Source organism: Pelodiscus sinensis, chromosome 19 (assembly GCF_049634645.1).
Source record: "Pelodiscus sinensis isolate JC-2024 chromosome 19, ASM4963464v1, whole genome shotgun sequence".
Lineage (NCBI taxonomy): Eukaryota > Metazoa > Chordata > Testudines > Trionychidae > Pelodiscus > Pelodiscus sinensis.
This window is the reverse complement of record NC_134729.1, coordinates 5,237,633-5,255,937: the sequence shown is the minus strand read 5'-3', so window position 1 is coordinate 5,255,937 and position 18,305 is coordinate 5,237,633. Positions and strand designations below refer to the sequence as shown.

The following is an 18,305-nucleotide window of genomic DNA, read 5'->3' as shown; positions in this document are numbered from 1 at the left end:
AGGCGTGTCCGAGGCTCCTCCGGGCTAGAGCCACATGGACCCCAGGAGTCCTGACTCCCATCCACCCACGGCTACACCACAAGCCCCTCCGAGCTGGGACTAGAACCCGGGTATCCCGAGCCCTTTCGCCCAGTAGCTGCAGACTCCCTCGGCTCCCCTGAGCTGCCAGGGGCCGCCTAGGAAGGGAGAGGCCGCCCCCTGCTGGCGCTTGCTGGAACAGACACACCTACCCCCGCGCGGAGAATTTCTGGGGCGGGGCGGGGAGGCAGGCGGGGCCATGCGGCCACAGGGCCGGGCTGCAGAGGATGGGGAGAGAGGGAGGGGGCGGGCTGGGCATCTGCATTCGCGCCAGTCCTTGGTGGGGGGCATTTCTCTGCGCTCAGCTCCCCAGCTATACAATGGGATAAAACCGCCTCCTCCCCCGCCCCCACTTGGGCTGCGGGCCCCGTGGGCAGGGCCAGGCGTTGCTGTAACCCCAAGGTCAGGAACAGCCATCAGCGAGCTGCAAGCCACTGTACACGCCGGCCCCGGCCACCCCTAGATGTGGCACCAGCAATGCACGTCACCCCAGGGGGAGCAGCAACTGGCACCGCACCCTAGGACCCGCACCCCGGGGACACAGCTGCAGGGCACCTTGCTGTGAGGTGCAGCCGGGAGGGGGCAGCTGGCCATGCACTGGGTGCACCATGCCAGGGGAGCTGAATGCTCCATACTGGAGATCACAGCCAGCAATGCTCCAGATGCACCATGCTGCAGGTTGGGGGGGGACACAGCTGCCAATGCACCGGATGCCCCATGCCCAGGGGGCACAGCCAGCAAGATACGGGAGCCACTGTATCGGGGGCACAGTTATCTCTATATGCTGGACACACTGTACCCGGGGCATGGACAGCAATGCACTGGACACACAGGGCCCGGGGGCAGGCCTGCCAACAGCAGTGCTGGACGCCAGGGCAGAACAGTCAATGGGCCCCCGCATGGGTGGTGTTGCGCCTGCACTGGCTGGTGCCCAGCAAGCTGCCAGCTGCACTCTTCCAGCACCGTCAGGGTTTCCACATGCCTGCCCGGGGAGAGCTGCCAACTGTCTGAATCGCAAAAATCCAAAAACCCTTGCCCCATGGGGCAGTTGCCCTGGGGCTTGGTGATTCAAAGGGCCCTAGGACTCCCAGCTGCTGCTACTGAGCCCCCCCGAGCCTCAAGCCTTTTAAATCACCCACCGTGCAGCTCTGAGGGCTGAAGGGGGACATGTCATGGTTCCAGCAGCATGGAGGGCTGGCTGCCCTGCCCCTTCTTTCTAAGGCCCCGCCCCTTCTTTCTGAGGCCCCGCCCCTTCCGGGAGCACAGAGCCAGAACCTTTACCTTGTCCAGGGGCCCACAGAGGCTGTTGGCTCCCCTGCCCTACCCCTTCCATCAGGCCAAGTTCCTGCCCAGTCCCCAGCTCACTCCATCCCCTCCTCGTGGAAACTGCCCAATGGGAGCTGAGAGATTTTGCTAGGGGCAGGGACAGCAGGGAAAGCCTCCTCTTTCCCCTTGGCACCTGGAGCACAGAGTCACAGGGAGCATCCAGCCATTTTGAGCAGCCTGGGGCTATGGCAGGCAGGAAGTCTGCCTCAGGGTCCTGCAGGGCTGCTGGCCAGGAGCCACCTAGATAAGTGCCTCTTGGCCAGAGCCTGCCTCTCGCACCCCAGCCCCTACCTTCCCTCAACTCCCTTCCCCAGGCCACCATCCAAACCCCCTGCACTGCCTTCTCTCTTCCCCCAGGTCACAACTCCCTCCCAGATCCTGCACCCCCTTCTACACCCCTCCCCAGGCCAGAATCCTCTCCTGCACCCCAAGTCTTTACTCCAGATCACAACCTCCTCCTTCACCCAAACTCTCTCTCAGCCCCCACACCCTCTCCTGCAGCCCAGTTCCCTACCCCGAGCCCCCTTCTGACCCAGCCTCGGTCCCAGATCCCACACCTCCTCCTTAGAAAAGTGCAGCCCGTGACGGTGGTCGGGGAGCCCCCCGATCCTTCACCCCTGTCCTCAGCAAGATGAGACTCCACCAGCCAGTAGAATGGAGAGGGTTAATTGCTTCTCCAGGATACAGCACAGCATAGACATGATGTGGTTATAGGAGTCAGGGCCAGGCAGCCTTAGACCCCTTGGGGTAGGGGTCCACTGGCCCCTGACCCCTCGGTACTCAGCTTAGTCTCCTCTCTTCATGTCATCCCAGCCAAAAACTGCGCAGCTCCCAGGCCCTGCACCCCAGCCAGGTGGCCGTTTCCACCTCCCTTCGTCTCTCCCCCTGGGAAGAGCCTTGCTATCTACTCAGGCTGGAACTAGGTGTCTGGGCCAATCCACATGTGGGTGAGTCAAAGGGAATCACACATCACAGGGTAGAGGAAACCCGGGTTACAGAGCAGACAGCCCCCCCACTACAGGTATGTCTACACTGCATTCCTGCAAATGCAGCTGAGCGAAATCGCAAATGAAATGTGGATTTAAATTTCCCGTGCCGCTTTTTCGGAGAAACGCTGCCTAGATGCAGTTATTTCGACAGAAAACCCTTCTTTCGAAATTACCCTCAAACCTCATTTTATAAGGAGTAAGGGTAATTGCAAAAGAAGGGTTTTCTTTCAAAATAACCGCATCTAGACAGCGTTTCTTTTTTCGAAACAGGGTATTTCGAAAAAGCGGCCGGATGCGATTATGCAAATGAAGCACGAGAAATTCAAAACCGAGCTTCATTTGCAATTTCGCTTAGCTGCATTTGCATTCCTCTCTCGAAAGAGGAATGCAGTGTAGACATACCCTACCTCACACAGCCCTTGACCGCTTACCAGATCTTGGGAGTGGCCTGCCCACCAAAAATTATTGCCCACCCCTGGTGTAGAACTTGTCAGAACAGTAAACAGGAACGTTTGGTAAAACTGATCTTTGGGAGAGGAGAGTCTCTGGCTAGGGCCTGGCTCTTGTCCTGAACCCAGGGGTGAAAGGAACTCAAGCTTCTTACCAGTACTATCACCCTCCCTATGGAGGGGTCAGGGCAGGGGATTAGAGAGGAGGGGGCAGAGGGCAGGGGGTGGGTATGTAGAGGTGCAGGGGTCAGGGTTGGGGGTGAGGAGGGGCTCAGGGCAGGGAAGTGGGAGCTCAGAGCAGTGGTGCTGTGGGGGGTTCAGAAGTCTGGGCAGAGGACTCAGGATGTGGGGGGCTCAGGGCAGGAGGGTGTGGGGGGATGTGGAGCATGGAAGGCTCAGTGCAAGGAGATTGTGGGGATTCAGAGCTCAGGGCAGGAGGGTTTGGGGGGTTCAGGAATCAGGGGTGGGGGAGGGGAGGCTCAGAGCAGTGGGAATGTGGGGGTGGGGGACTCGGCTAGGGATGTGAATGGCTAACCCATTAAGCCTTAATGGTTAACCAATTAAATGGGATTTGACATCCCTAGCAAGGGCGCCTTCCATTGCAGGACAGTGGGGAAGCTGCAGCTGCACATGTCACTGCTGCTCTTCCTCATCCCCTGACAATCAGGGAGCAAGGGGAAAGTGCACAGCCTGCTTCATCCCCCTCTGCCCCTACCCTGGGCAACTAGGAGCAAGAGGAAGCCATACAGGCGGTGCACTTTTTCCTCGCTCCCTGATCGGCTGGAGAAGGGAAAGAGCAGCAGAATTCCATATGCATGGCTGCAGCCCCCCAAGAGCATGGGGAGGGTCTAGGGGCTGGGCCAAGCAGCTTGTAGGAGAACCCCAGGAGCCCAGCTGGGAGCAGTTGCAACTGAGTGCCTGGTTAGCTGCGTTCCTGCTGGTGCGCTGCACGGGGGACCACCGGCTTACTTGCACTTCTGCTTGAACCCCAAGCCAGACACTCTTTCCCGGCTCAGATTAGGAAGAGCTGGAGTCACACCCCAAATTCCCATCACCATCTAGGTTTTGGTGCAGTGCCCCAGTGGCACACACAGGGGGTTGTAGGACAGTAGAACTCACATGCAACATGACAAAGTGAATAAAATCCCCACTTCACAACCAGATACACGGGGGGGGGGCACAGTCGTGCACCATGGGGGGGCACCAGGTGCACCATGGGGGGGGGGGGGACAGCTGGCAATACAGCAGGCATATGGTACCCAGTGGTGGCACAGCCAGCAATGCACAAGATGCTCCGTGTTGGGGAGGGGCACAGCCAGCAATGCACGGGATGCACCGCGGGGGGGGGGCGCCATTCGGGGGGGGGCACGGCCGACAATGCACCACGCGCACCTTACGGGGCGCGGCAGTACCCAGCGCTGCCGCTGGGGGCGCTCCGCTGCGGGGCGCCTGCCTCCTGCACTCCCCTCCAGCGACTCCACAGCGAGAGCCTGCAGCACCCGGTCCGGCCTCTAGGGGCCTCCGGTGACTAGCTGGCCAATAGAGCCGCGGGAGGGGGCGGGCCGACCACTTATTGGGCGGTTGTGATTGGTCACCGGTGACGGATCCATGACCAATGGACGCGCGCCAAAAACGGCCAATGTTGGGGTTTCGTCGGGCCAATGGCGGCGCTTGGGTGCGGCCGGAAGCCTATTGGAAGCGGCGGGACTGACAGTGACCCGCTTTAGCCAATGGGAGGCGGCGAGCTCTTTAGCGGAGGCACCCAATGAGCTGCGGAGGGAGGCGGGAAACCCGCTCTGGGCGAGCCAATCAGCGGCGGGGCCTAGGTGGGAGGTGGCCGCAGGAGAGCGAGGCCAGAGACACGTACGGGCCCGAGCGCAGCGGTGACGGAGACGGCAGGTGAGAGCGGCCCGGGGCCCTCCTTCCCCCCCCCCCACGGGCCCCCTCCCCCCCACGGGCCCCTCTCCGCCCCCGCCCCCCCCCACCGGGCTTCCCTTCCCCCCCCACGGGCCCCTCTCCGCCCCCGCCCCCCCCGGCCTGCCCCCCCCCGCCCCCCCCACCGGGCTTCCCTTCCCCCCCCCGCCGGGCTTCCCTCCCCCCCACGGACCCCTCTCCGCCCCCCCTCTGCCGGGCTCGCCTTCCCCCACCGGGCTTTCCTCCCCTCCTCCCCCGCCGGGCTTCCCTTCCCTCCCCCCCCACGGACCCCTCTCCGCCCCGCCCCCCCCGCCGGGCTCCCCTCCGTCCCCACGGATCCGTCTCGGCCCCCGCCTCCCCTCCACCGCTGGGCGGCTCCTCCCCCCCCCATGGACTTGGCCTCTCGGCCTCCGCCTGGCTCCCCTCCCTACGGATCCCTCTCGGCCCCAGTCTCCCCCCCGCCGAGCTGCCTCTCTCCTCCCCCCCCCCCCATGGACCTGGACATCCTCCTCCCCCTCCCCTTAGCCGCGGGCCGCCCCCCCCCCTTTCCCATAGGCCTGGCTCCCATCGTCCCCCGGATATCCCCGTGTTCCTGCCCCCTTCTCCCAGATTCCCTTGGGCCTGGCTGCCCCCCATCATCTAATTCGCCATCGGGCCCGCCCTGGGTGTGTCTCCTCTCCCTGCCCTTTTACCCGAGTCCAGCATGGATCCCCTAGCCTGGCACAGCCCCGTCTCAGGCCCCTCGCAGGCCTGTGCCCCGTGTGCCCAGGCCCCGCTCCCTCCCAGAGACCAGGAGAGGCCCCAGGAGTCCTGGCTCCCGCCCGCCTCTTTGGGCTGGTACTTTCTAGGCCGCCCGGACCAGTGGCGAAATTTCGCAGTTGTGTCCAAGTGACACCACAGAAATGACATGTGTTGGAGCGATTAATGATGCCTTGTAGCTTGAGGCTTTTACAAATTGTAAGTCAGAGCCTGCTGAGGAAAACAGGAAGTAGCAGAGACTCTCCGATAAGGCGGCGGGTGGGGGGGGAAGGAATTTCAGTAGCACTTTGCTAAAGACACACACTAAAGTTGTGTTGAGTACATCCAAAGTGGGAAACCTGCCAAACGTGCAGTGGGGCCACCAGACGACAAAGGTGTGAAAGGCGAGCTCCAGGAAGGCAAGGCCATTACAGAAAAGCCAGATGAAGTGTTTGCTTTGGTCTGAGTGGCTTGCGTCACTGCTCTTGTTGAGCAAGAAACCTGAAGTAGTCCTGCGAAGGGATGTGTCAGAAGAGGTTTTAAAACAGTGATCACTAACCAGTAATAAATTACTAGAAGTAGCTGGGCTAAAGGGACTTGGACATGAAATTACAGAACTGCAAAATGAAATGTAGTCTCATGCTTAAGCTAGCCTCTGGCCTAGATGATTGGAAGGTAGCTTCTGTAGCACTGATATTTAAAAAGGGTTCTTTGGGCAATCCTGACCAGTAAGCCTACCTTTGGTACTGTGCAGTTTGGTAGAAAAAGCATATTAAAGAAAAAAAATTTGCCTGACATAAGGAAAATACAGCTCGTTGATGGCGAGTGAACATGGCTTTTGTAAAGGGAAATCGTGTGATTTCTCCTTGGATGCAAGGAGAGGGCCTCTTGCAGGTCAAACGGCTTGAAACTTGGAAACAGTGGGAATAAATGGTCAGTTTTTCCACTGTAAAGCCATGAGCAACAGAGTCCCCCAAGGATCTGCCCCAGATCTTTAATGAAGATCTGGAAAAGGGGGTAATCAGTGAAGTGCTATCATTTGTGGACAATACAACATTAGTCAGCATGGTTCCGTGTAAAGCAGAGATGTTAAAAATTGGGTAATAGGGTAACCCTGTAACTGCTGAAAAATCTGGTAGCTTTATACTGCAGAGTCCGCAGTGAAACCTCCCCAGGACTGGGGCTGCCAGCCCAGCTCCAGGGGAGGAGGCCTTGAGCAGCAAAGAGACCTGCCTGGGTGGCTGAGTGTAACTGACACCATTAAACATCAGCTTATTGGTTAAACGGTTAGTCATTTTCACTCGACTATCCATAGTGTAAAGTAGATTGAGGACTTACCCAGGTTTCTGAGATCTGTCTAAGAAAATATAGTTGAGTTTCATCTGCTAAGTAGTACTTGGGAACAGATAGTCCCAGTGATGAAGTCTCCATTGGCCATTACCACCCACAAACAAGGTCTTGGAGCCACTGTGGCTAATTCTCTGTAAACTACAGCATGATGCTCAGCTGCAGTCAAAAAGGCTGAGGGACTGTTAGGAATGAGAGAAAAGGTAAAACATACCATAAAGGCACTCTGTAAATCCATGGTGCACCTGTAACTTGAACACTGTGTCCAGTTCTGGTTGTCCCATCTCGGAAAGTATCCAGGAGAACTGGAAATAGTTCAGAGAAGAGCAGCAAAGATGATCAAGGATATGGAATGGCTTCCATCCAAGGGGAGACAAAAAAATGAGAGATGTTAAGCTTAAAGAAAGAGACCATGATGGAGGGAGAGCATAAGATACAGAGCTGACCAGTCTGAAGTGGTGTGCCCACATACAAAAGCGAGAGGTGACCTAATTAAATCAATAGGCTTAGGACAAAGAAGAAGTCCTTTTTCACACAAGACAGAACTAATCTATGGAACCTGTTGCCGCGGGGAGAGTGATGGCCAAAAGTATAATGGAGTTAAAAAATACTGTGAAAATTGGAGGGATCCATCAATGGCCATTAACCAAGATGATCAGGGGTGCAACAGCGTGATTGGGACAACCCTTATCTTTGGACTAGTCAGCTGTGGAAGACAGGAATGGATCACTCCACCGTTGCCCTTTCCTGCTCTCTCTCCCTGAAGTTCTGGAACAGAAGGGGGTAGATGGTCTGACCCGGTATGACAGCTGTCACACTCATCTCGACTCTGGCTCAGGCTGAGTCAGCTAACAAGGGAGATGCAAACCAATGGGGAGCAGACCCCACCTTTGAAGAGGGTATTTAACCCCCAGCATTACGGGGGGGACTGAGGCAGTAGCAGAGCTGGCTTCTGGAAGTCATCTTGAAAACCCCTACCTGCATGGGTGCAGTTGAGCAGGCTAGATTCTGGTGATTAGCAGGCTAAAGGCCTTTCCCCAGCTCTGATGCAGAGAACACCTGGGTTCTTCTAGGGAAGGAAACAGAGGAGCCAGACAGACATGGTGCAGGGCTAGGAAACAGGAGGATTCCTGGGTTTTCAGTCCCAGGCTGCGTGGCCTCAGGTCTGCTACCATCCTGCTGCGTAGTGGGACATCTGTCCCCAGAGCAATCTCTGCAGCTCCTTTGAAGCTCAGGTCTTGCTGATAGGATGCCCTTGTCCAGGGCAAAACAGCTGGGCTTTGGTCAGGAGCTCTCAGCCCTGGACTTGCTGCCACAGCTGGGGCTGAGAAGCCTTATCTGGATTCTGAGCGGGGAGCAAACAGCTGCCCAAGCACTGGCAAGGACAGGTGCCTGCAGTTTGTGGGGCTGGGACGTGTGGAGGGCTCAGGGAAGGCTGAGGACTGAGAAGACCCTGGAAGAGCTGGGGGTACCCTCCTAGGGGAGGTGTAGAAGGAAAATACGCGGGGCTGCCGCCTCCTGTGCAGAACCAGAGCTGTGAATGCCAGGGGGAGTGGGGCTTGCAGGATTTCAGGCAGGGCCTGGCTAGCTTGTTCTGGCAGTCCGGCTATCCCAGGAGGCAGAATAATGGGACTGTGATGTCATAGAGGGAACTGCGATGTCATGGGTGGGCTGTGCCAGCAGTTCTGCTGTGCTGTCCCGGCGCGAGGGTGTTTGATTTGCCTAGCACAGTCTGGGACAGCGTTTGCGCCCTGCCTCGCCTTTCCTCGGGGCAGCGCAGGGGTTCAGGCAGGCAGCAGAGCTCCCCTCGGAGCAGGCGCCGAAAGGCCAGGGCTCGGTGGGTAAAGGTTGCAGGGGTGGCCGGGTTCACTGGTTATTTATTGACGAGCCAGGGTTTGGCTGCTTACTGACCTCACCCCAGGGGTCTTGGTGACACAGGGGGCGGGCTTTCCGCCTGTTTGGTTCCCCTGCCGCAATTGGATGCTTTCGGACCATCCCTGTAAGCTCAGTCACACCCGTGTGAGTTCACCTACCACCACTGAAACCGATCGCCCCTCGGGGCTGACACGGGTGGCAGCAGAGGCCAGCCCGTGTGCTCCAGGCTAGGCTGCAAGAGGGCCTGCGCCGGGGAGCCACTGAACTCAGCCTGGTAGGCAGAGCACGGCCATCCCCCCCCAACCTCCGCCCGCCTGGTTCTTTCTCTTTCACTTTCCCGTCCCTGGGCCCACAGGCTGGGCTCGTGGCTGGCCCTGGATCCGCTCTCCCGACTTCCTCTGCCCAGTGGAGTCAGAGCCCAGGCTGACGTGAGCCAGGGGGTGGGTGAGCTCTGCCCCGTCTGAGCCTCCCCCACACACCAGGTGCCGACCTAGTTTGGAACCTTGCGCCGACTCCCCACGCCTGGGGCGTAAACACTGAGTCCTGCCCTGATTCCAGCTTGGGAGCCGAGTCCCGGCTGTCCCTGTTCCTCTCCCCGGCTGGGGCTGAGACGACAGGCTGTGGGAAGCGATTGTGGCTGTGCCCATGGGGCCTGAGCAGTGACGTGCTGTGGGCCAGGCCTTGGAAGCGGGGGGCTGAGGGGATCACCTGCTTTCTGGAAACTAGGACCTGGTAGCTCTTGTCCTGGCAGGATCTGGCGCTGTCCCAGACTGACGATCCCTTCGCGGTGTCTTGGCAGTGGGCTGATTCCTCAGCCTGGCAGCAGAGCAGCCTTTGCTCTGCTCCTGCTAAAGGTGGCAGGAGATCCAGGCTGGGCTCAGGCGCCCCCCACTTGCTACCATCACTTGGCACCAGGCTTGTTTGGCCTGGGCACGCTGGGCTGGCTGGCGCTGCTGGGCTGCACGCGAGCATCCCGAGGGGGAACCCCCGACAGACAGTCACTCTGCAGCCTCTGGGCATTGCGGTGCCTAGCCAGCGCCCCAGGGCCTGTGCCCACAAGAGGTGCCTTGGGCTGATTGTCCCATGGATGAGCCACCTTCCCGGGCTGAGCGCGTACACCAATCCTGGGATCAAACTCAGCCAAGGCATCAGGCCTGCCCTGTGCTTCTCAGGGAGGGGCAGCCCTAGACCTGTGTCCCCGTGTCACTGCATAGGGCAGGGCCACGGCCTCAGTAAACGTGCTGTAAGCCAGGCCCAATCCCCCGCCCTGTCCCTTCACCCCCTTGAGCCAGAGCCTGGGCTGGCGTCTGCACACAGGCTGCTGGGTGGGCAGGGAAGACCTGCTCTTGGTTACAGCGCTTGCAGGGATTCACTCCTGTCTGGCCCCCGTGGATCAACCCGGTGAATGAGGGAGGGAGCGACCTAGGGCCAGGGAGCAAGAAGCCTCCCTGCCCAGCGCCGATCCCGCCCGGTGACGGCCCTGCCTGGGGACGTCATTAGGGGCACTAATGGAAGCCTTGAACAAAGGCACTTTCCAGCTGCTCTCGCCTGCCAAGTGGAAGTCCCCGGGGAGCTGGGCTCGCTGGGAGCCTGTGACTAGCCCTGCAACAGCCTGCAATAATTGCACCAGCTAGACTTTGGGCCCAGAGCCCCGGGCAGGGGGATGAGGCGGCAGACGCTTGAGAGGTTTGCACAACAGCGGCACGGCTCCTACACGGTCCTCGGGAGCCAGGCTGAGCGCGAGGTGGAGGGAAGCCCGGTAGCTCGCCACTGGGGGAGGAGATCTTGACAGGCAGCTCCCTGGTGAGTCAAATCTCCCTGCACAGCAGGGGCTCCGAGCCAGGTTGCCGCTGGCTGTGGCGGTCGGGAGCCGGCAGAAGGCTGCAGCCCAGGCGTGGGGCGGAGATGGAGCTCACCGCGCCAGGCACGTCACGGCCCGCGGCCTTCGCCCAGCGGTGTCGCCTTTCCCTCCCGAGAGTGGTTCTTGTGTTTCCTTATTCTGTGCCCCAGAAAGCACCCTGCCACGCCTGGCTCCCTGCCTGCCGGGGTAGGGCGAGGTGGCCTACTAGTGCCAGCTGGAGGAGGGGGGTTGCTCAGGCCCCCAGGCTGGGGGGGTGTCTCCAGGCAGGGCTCTCCGGAATGAGCTGGGCACCGAGGGCTGTGCCTGGGGAGCTGGTCTTGGCAGCAGGGCTCCACTGTGGTGGTCTAATGCGTCCCCCTGCCCTGTCTTTCCCAGCTGGTGAAGCTCCACAAGGCGAAGGCGTGTCCGACCCACCAGCCGGCGCCATGGACGTGTTCAACCGGAACATTGACTTCAATGCGCTCTTCAAGTTTTCCCACATGTGAGTGTGGGGCTCCCTCCCCGGCCCTGATCCCCCTGGGCAGGAGTGGGTCCTAGTGGTTGGAGCCTGGGAGCCAGAATTCCTGGGTTCTTGCCTGGCTCTGCCCCAGAATCACTTGTCGGGGTGGGGCTGCAGGGCTTTGGGGCTCCCAGACTGGCCTCTCCGCCCATCGGGGCTGGTGCCAGTGGCCGTTCTCTGGCTCAGCTGGGCAGCTGGCTGAGCAGCCCTGGCAGTAGCCAGGCTGGGCTGTGGGGCAGCTCTGAACTCTGGGGGCTGCTGACTGGCTCCTTTCTGCCCCGCAGCTCCGCCTCCACCCAGCAGCACCTGAAGAAGGTCTATGCCAGCTTTGCTCTCTGCATGTTTGTGGCTGCGGCCGGCGCCTACGTCAACGTGGTGACCCATGTGATCCGGGTAAGGGCAGCGGCCCCGCCTAGTCCCCAGCCGGCCGCTTCTTGAGGGGGCTTGATGGGCTCTCGGGGGCATCTCCTGCCCATTTCTGAGTGCTGGCAGATGGGTGGTGGGCGCGGCAAATGGGCACCTGCCCTGCTGTCTTTGCTCCCGCACTGTGGCACTGACCCCTGTCGGCAGCGCCCTGTCAGCCCCCCAGCTTCTCCCATCTCCGGGCGGCTGTGTCGGCGCTGCCCATGGTGGGATAAGAATGGGGGGGCACCCCTTTCCCTCTCCACGGGCTCCCCGCTTACCTGTCTGTGTCCAACAGCTCAACCTGCTCTCTGGCCTGGGCTCCCTGGGACTGCTGATCTGGCTCACGGCCACGCCCCACAGCAGGGAGACGGAGCAGAAGAGGCTGGGGATGCTGGCTGGCTTTGCCTTCCTGACTGGTACGTGGGGGCTGCTGCCCTGTAATCTCCTGAGCAAAGGGGGTTGGTCTGCAAGGCTCCCTTCTCCCCTCGCTGGGGCCTGTGGCTCACCTGGGCGGAGGGCCACCCTTCTTCCAGGGCTGGGCACAGGGCGGTTGGTGGCAGATCCAGGCCTGGCACTGAGCCCTGGGCCCATCTCACCTGCCCTGAGCCCCACGGGGCTGCTGGCTGCTGACGGGGCAGGTCCTGTCACTGACGTGTGCTGTGTTGCCCTTGCAGGAGCCAACCTGAGCCCTCTCCTGGAAATGTGCATCGCCATCAACCCCAGGTAGGCACCATGGCATGTGGGGCGGGTGGGCTGGGCGCCCGTGTCCCTCTCAGCCCCTCTCACCCGCTCTCCTTCTCTGCAGCATCATCCCCACGGCCTTCCTGGGCACCGCTGTGATCTTCAGCTGCTTCTCGCTGAGCGCCCTCTACGCCCGACGCCGCAGCTTCCTGTACCTGGGAGGTAAGAACCAACCTCGGCCTCCCCCGGCCTGGCTTCCCCTCCCAGCACGGGGGCTCATGCCCCTCTCTCTGTCGCAGGCGTCCTCCTCTCTGGCCTCTTGCTGATGCTGCTCTTCTCCGTGGTTAACATCTTCGTGGGGTCCACTTGGCTCTTCACGGTGAGTCCCTCCCTCCCTGTGCACAAGGGTCCTGCCAGGACAGCCGGCAGTGGGGGGGGGGGCAGGGCAGGCGGGTGCCTCGGGCTGGCTGGGGGAGTCAGTGCAGTTCCCAGAGGTGGGTGTGATCCTGTGGGCCTTGTGCCACAGCCTGTCTGGAGCCACACTGGGCCCAGCGGGGCAGACGGCCCAATCCTGGGAGACCAGGTTCAGTGGGCCCCTTGCGGGATTGGGCCCTTGTCGCTCCCACTGCTGGGCCGTGTTTCCAGCCTGCTTTGCCTGGCACCCATCGCGAGACTGCAGCTGGCGGGGGTGGGTAACTCACCCCAGCTCGGGGCAGCCCGGCCCAGGAGCTGAGAGGGAAACGGGGGGGGGGGGGGGGGGAGACTCACACTGGCTCCGTTGCGCACACACAACAAAGTGGGACCTGCCTTGTTCCTGGAGCAAGTGAGACCAAGGCCCCCCCCACCCTCCTGGCCCCAGAGGGGGCAATTACTGGGGCAGGAACAGCAGCCCCTGCTGCTTGAGGGGGAACGTCCCAAACAGACTGGGTGGGATGGGGCATCTAAAGGGCTCGGGGGCTGTCCCTGACACTCCCTCCTCCCCACCAGGCTAACCTGTACCTCGGGCTGATGGTCATGTGCGGCTTCGTGCTCTTCGACACGCAGCTCATCATCGAGAAAGCAGAGAGCGGGGACAAGGATTACATCTGGTAGGGAGGGGCGTGGCGGCGCTGAGCCAGTGCGTGGGGGTGGGGATGACAGCTGGTGGATGGGGGGAGGGGTGGGGAGGACAATGGGGAGCTGAGTGGGGCTGGGAGGACAGCGAGCAGGTGAGTGAGACGGGGACAGGGATGACTGTTGCGATTGTGGGGGGACGGAGCAGGTACAGCTGGTGAATGGAAGTTCGGGGTGCGACAGGCAAAGAGCCCAGCCCCAGGCTGAGCCCCCAACTCTCTGCCTCTCCCCCAGGCACTGTGTGGATCTCTTCCTGGATTTCATCAACCTCTTTCGGGAGCTCATGATCCTGCTGGGGATGAACGAGGTGAGTCCCTGCCCGGCTCCAGGTCCCCGGTCAGCCGAGGCTGCCAGCCAGGCTGAGCACTTGGGGCAGACCCGGCAGCGTGGGCCGAGTTCAGCCAAGCAGGGACGTGGCCCAGAAATTGCCTGGCCCAGGGTCTCTGCAGTGGGCCAGGACAGTAGCCAGCACCCCTGGGCCCCTCCCTCCAGCAGCCCCATGGAGCTGAGCGCGAGGGTGGGGCCGCGCAGGGGCTGGCGAGGACGGAAAAGCTGGAGGCCCCCGAGGGGCAGCCGTCTTGCCTGCATGGAAGGGGCTGCAGAAGGGCTGAGCCAGCCGCAGGCCGGGCACTGACTCCTCCTCTCCTCTTGCAGAACAAGAAGAAGAAGGAGAAGTGAAGAGACGCCAGGTGCCAGTTGGGTGGAGCCCCCGCCGCCCCCCCCCACACATTAAAGGGGCTGCGCTCTGCCAGCGACAGGCAGCCGGGTTGCTTTTGTATTTTGTGGGTTGTTTTCCCTTGTTTGAGCTTTTTTTTTAAATTAGAAACCAGCTGCTTAGCAGCTCCTCCTGGAGTTTGGTTTCCTCTTCCTACCCTGCAGCTTGCTCCTGGGGGGGCCCCTCCCTAGCTCCTGTGTCCCCTCCCCCCAGCTCCACTGACTGAGTCTTTGCAGGGTTTGGGGCCTTCAGCGGCGTCTCTTCTCAGAGCAGGGCCAGGAGCTGGCTGTAGGGCTCTGCCTAGAGCCACGAGATGGGCCCCAAGCTTAAAGGGATCCAGGGCAGCAGAGGCAGGGGTTGTTCATCATCCCCCCCCCCCCCCCCCCATCCTAAGAGCTGAGACGCCTCCTAAAGCTGATCTTGCAGCAGCCCTGCCCTTCCTGCCCCTTCACTCAGCCAGGGTGTCTGAACCAGAGCGAACCTGCCCAGCCACCAGCACAGTCCTGTTCCCATGAGGTGCAGGCCCCGATCCCCTGGGGACTAGGCTCCTAGAACCTCTTGGGCTCCAGCTCCGGGGATCAGGGCCTGCCCTTCTGTGTAACTAATCCACTGGTAGAGATTAGTCACCTCCCCATGGGAGCAGCCCTACAGCCAGGCGTGGCACCTAGGGGCTCTGGCAGTAACACCAACCACCCCCCCCAGCTTGTGCTGGAGCTGACCTCGCTGCTCCCTGGCCTCCAGCTCCTCTGTGCTGGCCAGTCTCCCCTCACCAGGCTGCCAAAGCCCCAGTGCAGCTCCTGCCCCGCCCAGGGAACCCCTAGAGTTTTTGTGAACTTTCTCCCTGCCAGCCAGGCCTTCCTCCCCTCCCTTAGGCCAAACTCCCCCCTGCTTGCTCGGGCGGAAGGAGTCCCGCTCTCTCTAGAACCAGTGCCAAGAATTACAATGTAAGAAATCTACTTTTAAAGAGACGTCTAACAGGTTTTCATACCGTAACGAGTGTAATTATCCTTCTCTTCTGTCGGTGGCCAGCTGTGGCTGCGTTATCTAACTCATACTGTGAAGACAAAGGTGTTTTGATTCAGAAATATGAAATCTCCATAGTCTTACTTTGTACAAAAATAATAAATAAAAATCCTCAGACTTTAACCTTTACAGCCAAGCTGCCTGCTGCTCCTTGCGGGGTGGGGGGGGGAATTCGAGGCCTGCTGGGGTTGGGGCTGGAGCTGCTCTTGGCCGCCTGAAGCCCCAAAGATCTAAGGGTCTGAAGAGCCAGAGCTGACCAGCTACGTGTTACACAGGGGTTGGGCCTAGTCCTGCAGACCTGTGGAATCCTGCCTTAAATGTACCAGTCACCCTTCCACAGTGTGGGGCTTGGACAGCTCCTATCTCTGTTCTCTGGGGCTGGTCTCTACAGCCAGCCTTCTGCCTGCCCCACTGTGGCTCAGCTGGGGGAGTGATCCTGAGGCAGTCGTCAGCTTCCCCCCAGACCTGCGGGCCCCCCAGCACCAGCAGTGTCAGATGGAGCTGAGGGGTAGCAACAGGTAGCCAGTGGCTCTGGGTTGTAGCACGGGCATTCGTAGATTGGTGCAGACAGACTGGGGCTCCTAGGTGAGTGGAAGGACTAGTAGCCTACAGAGGCTGGCTGGGTGAGGGGTGGGGAGAACAGAACTGAGTAGCCACCCTACCTTGCCCTACACCTACCGCTCACCCAGGAGTGGGCACCCAGCCGGCCTCCCCTCAAATCCCCTGCCTGCTTCACTTAGACACTGTGGCCACAGCATGCGGCTGTGATTGCAGCCACCCCAGAAGCAGCTGCAGGGGCTGAGATCATGTTGCTTTAAGAGTGCTCAGGGGCAGTGACAGTTATAACAGGAGCCTGGGCCTTGCTTCCTTTCATGCCTACACCCCACTAGCCCTTTGCCCCACAAGGCATTTTAGACCATGGATTAACCCTGTAGGCGGCTTGCAGCCAGACTCAGGGAGGGGCCCCAGGCTGGATGAGAGATTGCAGCACAGCCAGGAGTTGGAGGGAGGGGAATGGTATTGGGGTCTGGTTTCCCTTCTTCCTCCAGTGAGGCAGGGGGCTGGGATGCCCTTGCCCACATGGGCCTGGCTGTTCCCTGCACTTGCCTTATGGGGCAGCTTGCACCTCCTCCACGCAAGTGGCATCACAGCTGAGAGGGCACCTAGCAAACACCCCCACACCAAGGAGAAGGGAGGCCAGAAAATGCCCTTGCTGGCTGTGAGCACCTTGCCCCAGACACACACACCCTGTCTGCCAAGGGAGCAGGTAACACGGGCTGCGGGCAGAGGATCAGTGGGGCTGGGAGTCACCCCTGGGAAAAGGGGGCCCTACTGCAGGGAGAGAGGGGGATGGTAAGTATGGCCCCCAGCAGGGACTGCAGCCTGGCCACACTGCCAGTGGTGGGGGGCAGCCTGGAATGCTGGACACAACCCCCCCCTGCTGCCCCGCCTTTGGGGGGCCCCTCCACATGGGGGGCTCTTCAGAGTGTGCCCTGTGAAACCTCCTCCAGCGAGGAAATGGGGCGGTGCCTGTGGAATGGGCCCAGCACAGTCTGTGGGGGGGTCAGAAACCACCCCCCACCTGCCCAGGGGAGGGGCCCTGTGAGGGGAGTGATGCAACTGCCCTGCAACCAGCGGCGCTGACCCGCGCTGGCCACAAGGGGGCGCTGCTGGTGCCTACCTGGAGCCACAGGAGGGGAAGGGGCCACTTCCCTTGCCTGCCCCATTCCAGCCACTGCCCCGCACCCAGCAGCCCCAGTGTGGGGGCTTGTGGGGGGGGGGCAGCACCTTCTCGGGGGGGGGGGCAAGCTGTCAGTATGTGCCAGAGTAATTAGTGCCCCCCCAGCCTGAGACCCCACAGACATCCCCTAGCACAGGGTGAGCCCCGCCCTCCCCCGCAATGTGGTACGCACCCCCTCCCTTCTCCAGCCACCTCCTCCTGGGAATCCCCCTCCCCCCAGGGCTGCAGCTCAGCTGAGCTCCCCCCATCACACTCTGGGTCCTGTGCATTGAGCCCAGCAGGGGCCGGCCCCTCACAGCCCCCCCCCCCCAGCCCGGGCATCTCCTCCTCCCCAACAGCCCTCTCTCTACAGCCTGGCCCCCACAGGGCAGCGCGCCCACAGGAGGTGGGGGGGGCAGATCTCACACGTGTGCGCGCCACAAGGGCATCACCTACTCTCCGGCCCTCACTTTAGGGGCTGGCGTGGGGTGACTCCTGCTGGGGTAAGGGGGGGGGGCTTCCGCCCCAAGGCAGGAACACAGCAACCAGTCCTGGCCCTTCCCCATCTCGCAGGGGACTGGGGAGTAAATTAATACCCCACTGGGGGTGTTACTGACCCTGCTCCCCACCCAACCAAGCCGCCCCCCCTTGTGCAGCTCCATGGGTTGATTGCAGGCCCCGCCTTAGGTGTATCGGCGAGCAAGGTGGTTGCTTTGGGCCCATGCAGGGCCCCGCGGTGCCTGTCCCCCACCTCCCTGGCTGCTCACTCGCTGCCCTGGCTAGGAGCCGCCCGGGGGCACAGCACAGCAGCTGTCAGCAGGCTGCCTTGGGCCCAGCAAACTCTTTGTTCGGGCCTGGTTGATGGAGGCCCCTGTGACCAGCCAGCAGCACCCTGGGCCAAGGCTCTGGGTGAAGCCCCAGTGCACACCCTGGGGTGGGCTGAGTCCCTGCTCCTGCTCTCAGCCCCTTCTGTGGCATCCTCCGTCCACCCAGGGCCCTGGGCTTAGCCCGGCCGCCCGCGGGCAGCGCTCACCCACCTACTGATGCCTGCCCAAGCCAGGCCTGCTGCTGCTGCAGGCTGGCTTGGCTGGGGGTGGCGCTCGGGCTGGTCGTGGCTGGGTGCAAGCCCGTCCCTCGGCTGCCTTTCTGCACACACTGGACAACACGGCGGCGAATCCCCCGCCCCAACTCCCCAGAGCTCCCTGGGGCCCCTGCTTGTGCCCGGGGGCTGGCCGAGTCTCTCCCCTCAGGGAGGGGGAGTCAGCAGGGGGAGCGCTGTCCCTTCATCTGTCCATCCCTCCCAACACAGCCCCCCGAGCTAACAGCTGCTTCCTGCAGCACACACCTCACCTTGCTCCCCCGCAGCCTTGGACACCCGCACCAGCAGCCTGTGGGGGCCGAGCACGGATGGGACAGCTTAGGGGGCACGCAGGCAAAGGCTGCTCAGCCCCAGCACGGGGGGCCTGGGCCATGCATATACACCCCATCACCAAGAGGAGCAACAGCCTGTTGGGGCACAGGGAAAGGCACAAAGTGGCTCTTCCACCTTCAGCCCCCCCCCCCCCACACACA

General features: G+C 61.5%; 1 protein-coding gene across 4 annotated transcripts; it reads left to right on the top strand.

Moving 5' to 3' along the window:
- Nucleotides 1-4,584: 4,584 nt before the first annotated feature.
- On the top strand, nt 4,585-15,142 carry TMBIM6 (transmembrane BAX inhibitor motif containing 6). Of its 4 annotated transcripts, none has more exons than XM_075902020.1 (10): nt 4,585-4,741; nt 10,953-11,058; nt 11,361-11,469; nt 11,777-11,897; nt 12,156-12,204; nt 12,287-12,384; nt 12,462-12,541; nt 13,150-13,250; nt 13,510-13,582; nt 13,930-15,142. In XM_075902020.1, exons 2-10 carry the CDS (start codon nt 11,003-11,005, stop codon nt 13,951-13,953), a joined length of 711 nt encoding a protein of 236 aa, XP_075758135.1. In that variant the 5' UTR covers nt 4,585-4,741; nt 10,953-11,002; the 3' UTR covers nt 13,954-15,142. The 4 variants fall into 4 exon arrangements, with proteins under 4 accessions (XP_075758135.1, XP_075758134.1, XP_075758136.1 ...); XM_075902019.1 differs by lacking the exon at nt 4,585-4,741 and adding an exon at nt 8,398-8,678; XM_075902021.1 differs by lacking the exon at nt 4,585-4,741 and adding an exon at nt 8,729-8,990.
- Nucleotides 15,143-18,305: the final 3,163 nt, after the last annotated feature.

Coding starts and splice junctions, on each gene's coding strand:
- TMBIM6 (XM_075902019.1), top strand. CDS start 8,504: ATGGGTGGGCTGTGCCAGCAGTTCTGCTGTGCTGTCCCGGCGCGAGGG. Junction 11,898..12,155: donor TGGCTTTGCCTTCCTGACTG/GTACGTGGGGGC, acceptor TTGCCCTTGCAG/GAGCCAACCTGAGCCCTCTC. Junction 13,251..13,509: donor GGGGACAAGGATTACATCTG/GTAGGGAGGGGC, acceptor CCTCTCCCCCAG/GCACTGTGTGGATCTCTTCC.